This window comes from Hyperoodon ampullatus, assembly GCF_949752795.1.
Source record: "Hyperoodon ampullatus genome assembly, chromosome: 2".
Taxonomy (NCBI): Eukaryota; Metazoa; Chordata; class Mammalia; order Artiodactyla; family Ziphiidae; genus Hyperoodon; species Hyperoodon ampullatus.
The window spans coordinates 177101575-177115259 of NC_136915.1; the positions used below are offsets into that span (position 1 = coordinate 177101575).

The 13685-nt window shown below is 36.3% G+C and overlaps 1 protein-coding gene across 6 annotated transcripts in view; it reads left to right on the forward strand.

Annotated features, from left to right (window-relative positions):
• WDR26 (WD repeat domain 26) overlaps positions 1–10191 on the forward strand; it is a gene marked incomplete at its 5' end in the record, with an annotated part of 38111 nt that extends 27920 nt beyond the window's left edge. For 5 of the 6 annotated variants that reach the window (XM_079726286.1, XM_079726281.1, XM_079726282.1 and 2 more), the window contains 5 exons: positions 1867–2012; positions 2322–2400; positions 2675–2804; positions 6594–6779; positions 9475–10191. In XM_079726286.1, the coding sequence (XP_079582412.1) occupies positions 1867–2012; positions 2322–2400; positions 2675–2804; positions 6594–6779; positions 9475–9500 (567 nt within the window). In that variant the 3' untranslated portion in view covers positions 9501–10191. The remainder of the gene's footprint in view (positions 1–1866; positions 2013–2321; positions 2401–2674; positions 2805–6593; positions 6780–9474) is intronic. The other variant, XM_079726285.1, reaches the window with a different exon arrangement.
• Positions 10192–13685: the final 3494 nt, after the last annotated feature.

Below are 13685 nucleotides of genomic sequence, written 5' to 3' on the forward strand. Positions count from 1 at the left end.
ATAGGGACAAAAAGGTTTAGTATTTAATTTCTTTGGGGTGTTTTAGCCCTTTGGAATTTTTTTGTATCCAAAAAAAAATGCTGAATTTCACGAGGAGACTGTCTTTAAATATTTGAGGAATAAAAGTGACGATGAGTGTTACCAGAAAACTTTGAGGTCTTTATTTGAGGTATCTTCTAATCATTACCTGCCCTGTTAATCTTGGAGTGTTGGGATAATAAAAATTAATAGGTAAAAAGTCTTATGACAAGGCAGACTGTGATACAAATCCCGTGTCATTACTCTGTATCTAGATTCCACATCTCATATCACTACCTAGCATGGTTCTAGTAGGCCCTTCTAGATTTTTAAAACTAAAATAAGATAATAAATCCCATCAAATCATTCAGTGTAGGTCATTTAACACAAAGACTTTTATGTAGCCACTACAAATTATCAATTTCACTAAGCTGGCTGCTAGACTCATGGAATCTAGTGTCATATTATCTCAGCATGGTTGTAAGCCATTTCTTTCTTTTTTTGTTTGTTTTTTTTTCCAGTTGTCCCAACACTCTTTATTGATATACCCATGATTTTCCAATTCTTTTTTTTTTTTAATTAATTTATTTTATTTTTGGCTGTGTCGGGTCTTCGTTTCTGTGCGAGGGCTTTCTCTAGTTGTGGCGAGCTGGGGCCTCTCACTGTCGCAGCCTCTCTTGTCGTGGAGCACAGGCTCCAGGCGCACAGGCTCAGTAGTTGTGGCTCACGGGCCTAGTTGCTCCGCGGCATGTGGGATCTTCCCAGACCAGGGCTCGAACCTGTGTCCCCTGCGTTGGCAGGCAGATTCTCAACCACTGCGGCACCAGGGAAGCCCCTATTTCTTTCAAAAAGTTATTTCAAGTGGTCAATACCATTGTAATATACTAATTTAGCATTTTATTTCTGGACTTTCTCTCCATGGGCTAATACTGTACTGCATTGATTGATTGATCTAATTGACATATAACATTATATTAGTTACAAGTGTACAACATAATGATTCAGTATTTGTATGTATTACAAAATGATTACCACAATAAGTCTAGTTAACATCCATCACCATACATAGTTACAAAAATTTTTTTTTGTTATGATGAGGATTTTTAAGATTTACTTTTAGCAACTTTCACGTATGCAATACAGTATTATTAACTATAGTCACCATGCTGTACATTTTAGCATTTAAGCCATTAGTTCTTAATTCCCTGTGTTCAAGACGCATATATGTTTCTGCTGACTTTGCCATCCCATACACTGTTTAAACCTTCAGGATACAGGACTTTGGTAGTTCCCTAATCTGTAAAATGGGAATGGGAATGCCTCTCAGAGCTTTGAATGTTCAGTAAGATAATGATCCTAAGAGCTTTGCTCATCACGTTACAAATTTGGTGACTTTTTTAAAAATGTCATAACAGATTGCTAAGCTCTGTAAAGTTATACTTAATGTTTTAGTAATCGTTTTCCATATCACAACTTGTGAATATTATAGGACAAGTCCCAATATAGTGAATTTTAAAGGAATGTTTGAATTCTTTTCCAAAAGTTGTGAGACCTTAAAACTTAAGGATTCTTTCTTTCTTTGTATTTATTGTACTTATCTATGCATGGTAGGTTATTGAAGGGAAGATAGATTTACTAAGATTCTCCCCCTCCCGCTTAGGTATTGTTGTAATGAAATTTGACCTATATTCAAATTCTGATGATTAAAAACACTTATGGAACAATTAGGTTGAGATCAGTCTCAGGAAAAGACAAACATTACAAAAAGATATGCTAAGAGATTATTTTGGTTTTGTTTGCTTTCTGAGTGCTGTTAAATAATGGAGTTAATAGTAATTTTCTCCTCAGGATTTAGATGGTAATCTCCTTGACTCCTGGGAAGGGGTGAGAGTGCAATGCCTTTGGTGCTTGAGTGACGGGAAGACTGTTTTGGCATCAGATACACACCAGCGAATTCGGGGATATAACTTCGAGGACCTTACAGATAGGAACATGTAACTATATTTTGTATCCATTAAACAACAGTTATCTGATTTATGTTAAAATAAAAGTGTAGTGGAACTTGCTTCTTCAGAAAAAGAGTTATTATGTTTTTGGTTTTGGTTTGATCGGTAATTTGGGTGGATAGTCAGGTGGTGCTTAGTAATTATTAACTCACATTCTTTTTCTTGATTGAAATATAGTATATAATAGTGATTACAGATAAAATTTGTGATACTTAAGCTAGAACATTTTGTATTTTGATAATTTGAATGTCTTGACTCTTAGTATGTTTCTTTTGACAAATTATTTTTTGGTTACAGAGTACAAGAAGATCATCCCATTATGTCTTTTACTATTTCAAAGAACGGCCGATTAGCTTTGTTAAATGTAGCAACTCAGGTGAGTTTATTAACATAATTCTCAGAAAAATTTAGCTTAGTTAAAGTTTATTGTGATTTTTAGTATATATAAACAAGTGATTCTGTGAATTCTTAAATTTCACTGCATGTGTTTGATCCTTAAGTTTGCAGAGTCAACTAGAAATTTTTCAGTTGGCATTTCGCATAAATAGAAAATGAAAATGTTCATCAGGCAAAGGGATAGTCACAGGTAACTTTTTAAAATTCTTTTGAGTTGAGTTAGAATAAATACCTAAATTCTCTTTTGCTTACAGGGAGTTCATTTATGGGACTTGCAAGACAGAGTTTTAGTAAGAAAGTATCAAGGTGTTACACAAGGGTTTTATACAATTCATTCATGTTTTGGAGGCCATAATGAAGACTTCATCGCTAGTGGCAGTGAAGGTAAATTGTGTCTCTGTTGGTTCACATATATTGATGGACTGAAAGTTCTATAATTCTCTCAACTTGTGAACATAGTCATGTCTCCAAGCAAATTCAAGATGTTAAATCAAAAATTGTATGAGCTGTTTATCCAGTGCACTGTTAATTTCCTTTTCTTGGAATGGTTTGAGTCCTCCTATTGTCACAAATTAATAGTGCCTGTTTTGGCTATGTGGAGGTGTGTTTGGTGCATGTGTCAAATCAAGATTTAGTTAAATCTTTATTCTCTTGTATGTTGACTTTTTTTTTAATAGATTTTATTTGTTTGTTTATTTATTTATTTTTTGGCGTTGGGTCTTCGTTGCTGCACACGGGCTTTCTCTAGTTGCAGCTAGTGGGGGCTCCTCTTCATTGCAGTACGTGGGCTTCTCGTTGTGTTGGCTTCTCTTGTTGCAGAGCACGGGCTCTAGGCGTGTGGGCTCAGTAGTTGTGGCGCACGGGCTTAGTTGCTCCGTGGCATGTGGGATCTTACCGGACCAGGGCTCAAACCCGTGTCCCCTGCATTGGCAGGTGGATTTTTTTTTTTTTTTTTTTTTTTTTTTTGCGGTACGCTGGCCTCTCACTGTTGTGGCCTCTCCCGTTGCGGAGCACAGGCTCCGGACATGCAGGCTCAGCGGCCATGGCTCACGGGCCTAGCCCCTCCGCGGCATGTGGGATCTTCCCGGACCGGGGCACGAACCCATGTCCCCTGCATCGGCAGGCGGATTCTTAACCACTGCGCCACCAGGGAAGCCCCGACTTTTTTTTCATGAGACTGATGGTTTTCAGATGTTAGTAGTATCTTAAAAATCAAGGTTAATTGTTTTACCTGATCTTGGACAAAATTGACTATAGTTAGATAATTTAGGATGCTTATGGTCTCAGAGAAGCTGAAATTATAGAATTGTGTCTGCTACCTTTTTGAATAAACTTACTCTCTGGTCTAATAACATCGGTATTTCAGGCAGGCATGTGCCTAAACTAGTCAGTCTGATTTAAAATAGAAATTGTTTAAAATATGCAAGCACAAGTAAGTGAGGCAGTATTAAAAGTTGGTGTATGTTTTAAGGTGATAGAAACATAAATAATGGCAAATTATTGGAAATTTTCATTCAACACATTTTCTTGAGTACCCACTATACTGTTCTAGTACTATAGCAGCAAATTATTTAAGTCATTTTTTAAAAAACTGAATCTAGTTTTCCAAGGTAGACCAAGGAACTGGATTATATTGGTAAACACCTGGTAATGTTCAGTTACTGTGTAAGATGTTTCTGTTATCCCTTTCTTGACAAAAAACCGATCTCAGTAGCTAAGAGGATCACAAAGTGACACATGAGTTTTTCCTTTGTGTATACAGTGTATTTAAGGATTAAGACAAAGAGACATTTAGGGATTTAGATTTTAACATGAAGCATATGAATTTATCTATTCTTTCTTTCCCCCCAAAAAATCAGTCAGATAAGATTGAGAAAAGAGAAGAGTGGTTTGCTAGGTAACAATTGGGAGTTCACTTCTTTCCCGTCAAAAAGTCTTTTTTATCTGTTAGTTTAATCATGTTGTTTTTTTCTAGGTTCTCCATTGGCTTCTAATTTGATATGATCTAAACATACTAATAAGCCTTCTACTTGCTTTTTAGCTCTTCCTACTCAAAGATCTCTTTCCCCTTGCTCTATTTAATCCTCCTGGGGGGGGCGGTGCCTCTTAATTATGCCTCACAATCCCCTATAGCTCTTTCTAAAAATAATACGTAGCCTAGAGGTGCTTTAAAAATATGTGTTGCTACCATTGTCCCTAGTGATGCCAATCTTTTTTTTTTAAGCCCAAACTTTAGAATTAAGCCTGATGAATAATGTAATTAAGCCACACATTATATTCTGCTTAGGGATAAAATGAAACATAACTATGATGGAAAGAGATTAGCATTGTCATGATTCAGGTGGTTTAGAATGGTTCTAAAAGTGTTTTCAACACCAAGTGGATATAGCAACTATATTATCTCCCAAGATGACCACAGTAATCCATTTGTCATTTATTGTCAGAAATATATTCCAAGAACCTTCCAAATCCCCAAATATATGAATGTCAGTATAAAATAGAGCAATTAGGAAACCTTTCCCCCTAAAAGTTATGCCATTACTCCAGCCTTTTCATTGTGCTGGAAATATATAGAAAAACTTATTTTTTACCTCTGCATAGGCACTGGATTCCCTCAACTGGTACAGTAAGCAGAGCTTGATCGTAAAGCCTGTCATTCTGACCTTGACTACATCAAATCTTAATTTTTGCTGACTGTTCAGCAAATATCCTCCTCGGGTATGTGTTCACAAATCCAAATGTAGGTAGATTTCAGTTGCAGTCACACTTTTCAAGCCTGTAATCTTTCTTTCTGGACTTGCTCTGTCCAAGGGGAAACATAGCTAGTCTGGGCTTTTTTTTTTTTTTTTTTTTTTTCTTTTGCTAATTTTATTTTATTGAAGAAAATTATTTTCAGAAGTGATTGAACAATAAGTACCCTCTAGGAAAGATAAATTCAGTACTTCAGTGAGTGCCTTTTAGCTTTTGCTTCACATACTCAAAAAAATGTTCAGAAACAGTTCCACCTTTTTATCCTTGTAAGTTGAAACCAGGGCATGTTTTGTTTTTTTTTTTTTTACCACAAGTTTATTACCTTTTCACCACTCTGAAGTTTCCTCAGTTGGCAGCACATCCACTGAAAGTTCCCACATTGATCACATAGTTGATTGACAGATCTTCAGATAGGACACTTTTCTAATTTACCCTGGGATTCTGCCTTCTGCTGAAAAGCAATCACTTCTATTTTGTTAACTCCTTGTGGTAATACATGTTGTTTAATACGTGCTAGACTCTGTTCAAAACACTTCTTCATGTACAGACTTACTTTATCCTCATAACGTGATGAGGTAAGTACAGATCCCCGTTTACAGAGGAGTTGCAAAGAGTGGGTAATGTGCCCAAAGTTACGCGGCTGGTCAGTGATACAGGGAGCGTGTGGACTGGGTAGTCTGACTCTACAGCCCGTACTCTGAACTTCTACTCTGTACTAGTCCGTTGTTTTGTTTTTGAAGATTAGTTTATCACAAAGTTGTCAGGGTTTTTGTTTTTTATGGTCACTTCATGAGATTACAAATAGACTACTACAAAGTCATATTATTATGCTGTCTAGCCTCACAAGTAAACTCTTGAGCAGGGCCTCCTGGATTTCAACCCCAGTTTCACCATTTACCGGCTGTTAACCATGAGCAGATGGCTTAAACTTGCAGTTCTTCAGTCGCCGTCTGTAAAAGGGATAAGCATAGTGCCCACCTCATGATGGTGGTGAAGATTAAGTAATATACTTAGTACATTATAAGCACTCAATATTTAGCTATCATAATTGCTATATTTGAATTTGGATACATTGCTTTTCTATCACCTCTCATTTCCATAAAATCTGTCTCTATCCTAGATTTGTTTATATTCAAAGATCTTGACTGTGATTATATATTATGTATTACAGAATATTACAGATAGATTTTGTGGTGACTTGCAAGCTAGTCAGTCATCAGTAACAGGGGAAAAAAATGTGTATTTTATTAAAATGGCTTTTTTCAAAAGGTAATTTGTTAAATTGTTCACATTGTTTTTGTTGTCCTTTCAAGTTCTAATAAGTTATACGTTCCATGTGTAATGAGCAATAAATTTAAAATCAGTTGGTTTTGTTAATATGTAACAACTCCCTGACTTTTCTCTGAATTACTGTTTATTCAGATCACAAGGTTTACATCTGGCACAAACGTAGTGAACTGCCAATCGCGGAGCTGACAGGGCACACACGCACCGTAAACTGTGTGAGCTGGAACCCACAGATCCCATCCATGATGGCCAGCGCCTCAGATGACGGCACCGTTAGAATATGGGGACCAGCGCCTTTTATAGACCACCAGAATATTGAAGGTAACCATCATACAGTATCCCTGTGTTTTCTCCAGATGAAACGTTGCCCTGCTTATCATAAAGTTGTAGCATTTTTAAGCGGTACTTTATTTAAAGTGTAGGATACAATCGATTTTTTTCCCTCATTTAGAGATTGTACACTATATCTTACTCCACAGAAGTTTAATTAATCTAAGACACAGCAGTATTTTGTTTGTTTGTTTTATTGGTGACAGTGGGGAGAATAAGCTGGAATGTGCCACCTCATTTACATCCAGTTAGTATTGCCACTTTCAAAATTTTATTGAAAATCTCGCTTCATCAAGCAAGAAGTATTTTATACTTTCATACCCATGAAAACTAGCTAGTATATGAAATTTGAACAACTTTAGAATGATCTTGATTATAGTTTTACCCTTAAAAATAAATATCTGTTACTACCAATAGAGAAAAAGAAGGGAACTAAAATTTATCATGTATCTATGTGCCAGGCGGCCTGCTAGGCCCTTTATATACACTGTCTTGCGTAACATCTTCACAGCCCTGTAAGAGAAGTAGAAGAAGTGTTTTTATCCTCATTTCTGTGGATGTAAAAACTGAAGCATGGCAAGACTAGTTAACTTGTTGAGAGCTGCCAGGTCTTCAAATCTAGGTCTGAAAGGTTTTTTCCACTACTTTCAGATACTTGAAGAAAGCCCAAAGCCAAAAAGCTTAACAGTTAAGGACATAGCTTAATTGAGCAAGATATTGGTACTAGAGAGAGGAGATAACGAGAGCAAAAATATTCAGTTTGCTTAGAAAGACGTAGTTTACCTAGAAACAGATAAACAGGTTTTTTTGTTCACAGTGTGTCCCACCTAAATGCTTTTAGTAAGAAAGATGACCAACCGTTCTCAGTTAAGTTATTCTTAGAGGAGGAGGGTTGTCAGGGTAGCATGTGTGGTTTAAAAGCATATTTTCTGTGCTTTTGTCTTTGTGGTACAAACTGTAAAAGACTTGACCAGATCTCACCTGTCAGTGAGGATGTACAGCCAAAGATGAGAGTAAAAAGCATGAAGAGCACACAGGTCAAAAAGTTTGAGAATTATTGTTCAGTTATTCAGAACCTTCAAGGACCTTTTTGTATTTGTACATTACTACATGACGTTCTAACATTCCCCTGTGAGATCAGCTAAAACTAAAAATCTGGTTGATCTCCTATTGTTCGTTGTCGTTTTTAGGTTTCAAGCCCCACTCTCTTAGATGTTTTAGAGATCTATAACTGAGATTATATGTGCTTTTCTAATTTTATTAGTCATTTTGGAAGTTATTTCTTCAAATAAACATATTTGATTTGAAGAAGTAGGAAAACATTAGGTATATAGTAACAGACTTACCTTGTAGGTGGATTATTTTAGACATACCTTTAAGGGTATGTTTATGCTTCTACTACTGTAAAACAAAAGTTACACTGCTATTTGGTAACTTAACTATTGTGGATACTCATTATTGTGGGTGAGCCAAACTTGGCCCCGTTGTAAGAACTGGGTCTAATTCAGCAATTTTCAGTTGTGCTTTGCAACATAGGTATAGCCCTAAAATTTCTCTTATACCTAAAATAGGAAAACAGCTTCTGTATAACTAGAAATTTGGGTAATGCCTTTTATGCACGCATCTTCTGGGTTCTTTTTCCCACACTTGAAAACTTTTTTTTCTAATTAATACCTGTTTGGAATAGACGTTTTGGAAAAATATAGATGAAGCTAAGGAAATGACATTCAAAAATCATGATATCCCAAGATACTATAAGTCATTGAAGTAAAAATATTTCACTTAACTCAATTTCAAAAAAGAGAATTGCTGACCTTTTAATTATAACAGTAAAGTTCCATACTGCATTTTTTTTTGAGGACTGTATAAAATAGAATAGGATCAAGTACTAATGCATGCTACAACATGGATGAACTTTGAAAACAATATGCTAAGTGAAAGAAGCCAGACACAAAAGAGCACCTACTGTGGTTCCATTTATATGAAATGGTCCAGAATAGGCTAATCCATAGAGAAAGTAGACTAGTAGTTGCTTAGGATTGGGGGCTGAGGGTTTGCTTACAACTGCTAATGGTGATGAAAATATTCTAAAATTGATTGTCATGATGGTTGTACAATCCTGTGAATATACTAATAGCTATTGAATTGTCCACTTTAAATGGGTGCATTGTAGAGTGTGTGAATTTGTATCGGTAGAGCTGTTGACACATTACCCCCCCACACACACACACAGAAGAGTAGGGTGATATTGCAGAATTTCAAACTGAGCCACTGAAAGGAGAGTTAAATACATAGTTATAATGCACAGTTTACCTTGGGCTGCCAGATCTTCTTTATTCTCTTCTATTGTAAACTACCATGAAGATTTTTCTATTCTGCCTAAGTATTTCAAGGTTCATGTTTAAAGTATGAGATTCCAATGTGATTATTCTCTTGGGTTCTCCAATATTCAAAATAATCCTGAGTTTAGATTGTAATATATAGCCTAAGATGTGATGTGGACCCAGTTTTAAGAATAATGATGGAAGTATCAAGAATTTGCCTTGATGTGATCGTTTTCTAATGTTGCGATATTTTGTACTGGCGTGATGCTGACTGTAACACTTTCTAACTGGTAACTCTTTTCTCCCCCTCCCCTCTTCTTCCTCTTTTCCCCCAATACACATGTCATCTTGTCTTCATTCAGAGGAATGCAGTAGCATGGATAGTTGATGGCGAATTTGGAGCAGACGACTTCCGTTTAACTTAAAATTAGTCGTATTTTAATGGCTTGGGATTTGGTGCAAACAAACATGATTGATAGCTGGACAGACATGCTCGTCATGAAAAAAGAACCATTTCTGAAGCCCGACTGGGGCCAAACATTTACACCTTGCTTCATAGTAACCAGTTGAGATGAAGCACGTCGTTAGAACGTTGTTGGACACCATGTTGAATTATCCCCCCATCGGTTGTGAAGAACTGTGCTACATTCAGGCTTACCCATTGAACTCAGTATATATAATTTTTTCCCTCCTGCCTTTTGTCGGGCAGGATCCATTCTTGTTGCTCTTCTGTGTAATGAAGTTTAAATGCTTGTTTGGAAAACTTTATTTAACAGTTTAGAAGGCTTGATAGAAAGAGTGCATTAGTCTGAAGAGTATACATTGGATAGGAAAGAATTTCCTTCTTTTGTTTCTCCAAATCTTTCCGCCTTATTTAGCTTGAGATCTTTGCAGCTTGGTTCATGGATTCTAGCCTTGCCCGTTGCGCAGTATATACTGATCCAGATGATAAACCAGTGAACTATGTCAAAAGCACTCTCAATATTACATTTGACAAAAAGTTTTGTACTTTTCACATGGCTTGTTGCCCCGTAAAAGGGTTAACAGCACAATTTTTTAAAAATAAATTAAGAAGTATTTATAGGATTAAAGTGACTTCATTTGTATACATTTGGAATCTAAACCAGCTTAAAAAGAGTTTCCTCTATGACTTAGATACGCAGTATAACTGATGCTCTTCTGGAATACCACATGAGACATGGTCAGAAACAGTGCTTGGAAGGACATCACACAGGAAGTTCAGAGTAGTGCTTTGAAGATTTTCCCCCTTTTGTTTTATTCCCGAAGGAACATCAGTACCTGATCTTCAAGAAATTCAAGATTCATAACGAGAATTTTAAATTTATACCAACATGAGAGATCAGTGGTCAGTTTAGGTTTTCAACAAAGCTTGTTCCAAGTTGTTCTCAACTTGGGGAGTCATTTTGGTGTGATCTAGCAAGAGAGTAGAAGTCAGCAGATATAACCACTCTGGAAATTCATAGTATAATTGAGCTTGTTAGAAGAATTCAGCAGGTTACAGACATACTTAAACTGGGTTTAAAACCTAGGAGTCATTTCTCTAATTGCCCTTAATATTTTGACATATAGGGATACGTAAATTTAAAGAATATTTCTTCTCAGATTTTCAGATATTGCCATACTGAACCTCATTCTAAACTGGTGCTGTGGATAGTCTCCCTCTCCCCTCCCCTCTTAGTTTAAGGAAGGGTTTCCTTCATGGAAAAGCACTTTTAATTTTGAGAATTTCACGTTTAAAATAAGCCAAAAGCCTGATGTTCACGTTGTGCTTTTAAACCCCGTAACAGCTGAGTACAACATACTTAGTCTCCTTTGAAATTCCCTCCCCTCTTTAGTAGAGGATATAAATATGGTGACCATAGCTGTTACGTCGGGAAGAGGAGTGGGAATACCCCCAAAATAAGATTCTGGTGAAGAAAAAGTCTTAACACTGTTCCCTTTCGGCCCAGCCAAGTCTATAATATATTACTACCATGAGTAGACTCCTTCAGGATCCACAAAGAAGAGAAAGGCTTGGATGTTAGTTCTTCCATCGGGGGATGGGTGGGTAGGGGAAGGTAGCAGGGAGAAATGGGTAAAGTCAGGGAAGGGGAGAAGAAAGAAAAACACAATTGGCCTTAAAATAGCTCGGATTCTCCCAGAAGCTCATAGTAAGCGAAAATGATAGATCGTGGTCAGCAGATTATTTTATCAAATTGGTAATGTAAAAGATTTCTTTAAGCTCCATTTTGCAGAGACCACCACTTAGAGAATCAAGAATTCCTGTTTTGATACTTCTAAGTTAAAATAACTATGTTACAGTTTATCTGGTACTTCATTTTTCTTAACTAAAATTACTTTTTACTTTAAGCTTGAATAAAATCTTCATTGGTAACTGTATATAATTAAGTGGCAACTTCTCTTTACCTCAGTACAGTTAAATCCATTCATATTTTAAGTGATTCATGTATACCCTGAAGCCGTTAATACACCCCAATCTCTATGGTAACATCACTAACAAAATGTGGGCATAGAAACTCCACAGCTGTTTACAAATTTGGTTACAGTGTGCTATGGTACATGTGTAACATTCACGGAGATTTGTGCCCATTCAGGGGCAATTTGGCGCTCAGAGTCTACTATACTTCACCCAGCCACCCCTAGATCTGAGTTTTCAGAGTGCTTCTGAAGTACAGTTAAAAACACTTTAAAAAAGTGGAGTAAAAGTGAGGCACATTTTACAAGAACATAACTCCATTAAAACGGAGTAACAACTATGCAAAGGTTTCTATAGCAGCTAGGTGAGTTTGTGTTCCAAGTCTGTCTTAACTGGCAGCTTCCTATATATACTGGTACTTTACTGTGCCAATTTGCTGTAAACGTCTACTTCATGCATGTGCCATGCAGCCACTGTGCTAGAAAGGTAAAATAAATGAAGATACCTAGGATTTTATGGTACAAAGAACCTGATAGCAGGATGGTCTAACTCATAGCTCTTAACTGAAAACTTCTGACAGTGCTGTAGTCTCTATATAGGCTTGAGGTGAGAATATACAGAGTGAGAATACTACCAAGCCAGCTGCAAGATACTAACAAATGTATAAACTGAAAAGTACCAATACTTTTTGCACATAGATCAAAATAGAGTGGAGAATTTTGGCTCCAAAAATCAGGTTAGTAGGCTCATTTCCATGTGCTTAAAAATGTCTTTTTGTTGTTACTATTCATTGATTAAGGGCTAGAGCACGTGTGAAATTAAATGTCTTTTTCCTCCAAATAACTGGTTATTAGTAGTACAGTGTTGGATTTGGGGATTCCTAAGACTGGTGTGTGGGTGGTGAATTAGAGTTGGGGAATTAGCTGGGAGGGATGACAAAGCTTCAGTTGGGGTTTTTGTATGTTATTAGTGTTCATTCTAGCTAGCTACATTTCTTTTGCTCTTATTGGCCAGGTAAATGTTATATTTAACCAGGTAAGTAGTTTAAACAGAGGAAATTTTTTTTGCAAATGCCCCTACACATTGGCCCATTTCAGTGGGTGGGAGAACAGAAAGGGATTACCTAACTTTAAAAATAAACTTAAGTAATTAAAATAACTTGCTAAATGAAAGGAAAAAAATCAATTTTTATCAGTATTTCCTTAATTTGAAATCACATGTAGTAGTATGGTAATTTTTATTATTAGGAGTGTTCTCCCTCTGGAGTGGCATTTCATGACATTAATAGAAAACCCTTTTTTCCCCCACCCCTCCCCATCTTGAAATTTTCTTTTTTAGGATGTTGGTTCCTGCACACAAGAACTGACCCTATCACCTCTGCTCACAGTGGTAAATATAACGTACATCTCTTGAAAGGGAAATATCCATGTCAGTTTCTTTCACAGCAGAAGAATGGCTACTTTTGAATGGGGAGGAAAGAAGACATTTTTCTTAATATCCTTTTTGTCCCATCTCTGAAGTGTATAAATATCTTTATTTCATTTTAATTTCTCATTTAGATTTTAGCAACTTCTCTTTCGGGGTTGTTCTCCAAAATATTACTTCCATTTCAAAAACCATATCGGATTTAATTTAAACCGCTAACTTTAAAAGAATAGGTGAATCTGCATTTATACTTAGACACTTTCTAAAAACAGGGTGAACTTAATTGAAAATTTTCAGTGTTGTTAAGCTATTGGTATAGTAGCTGCCCTATAGTTGCAAAAACAAAAACTATAAAAACCCATCCCTTATCTACTTAATCCAGATAGCCTGGATTTAATGAAACTAAGAGAATAAAAATGTGTGCGTGTGTGTGTTGTGTGTCTGTGTGAAAGAGATTACTTAATTCATAAAAAGTCCTGGAAACAGCTGTTCTGGGTTCTTGTCAGTTTCTCTAAAAGTCTCGTGCACATGTGAAGTGCCCTCTCTGAATTGAAGGTTTGGTTAATACCGGTATATTTTTATAAGACTGAAATTGTGTCCCCATCTTTAACTTAAAACATTTTCATCATCAGGGTCAATGTGCTAAAAACTGAATCGGAACATTTTTAGGCACAGATGGAAAAAAATGTTATTGGCTCCTTGAAAACGTGT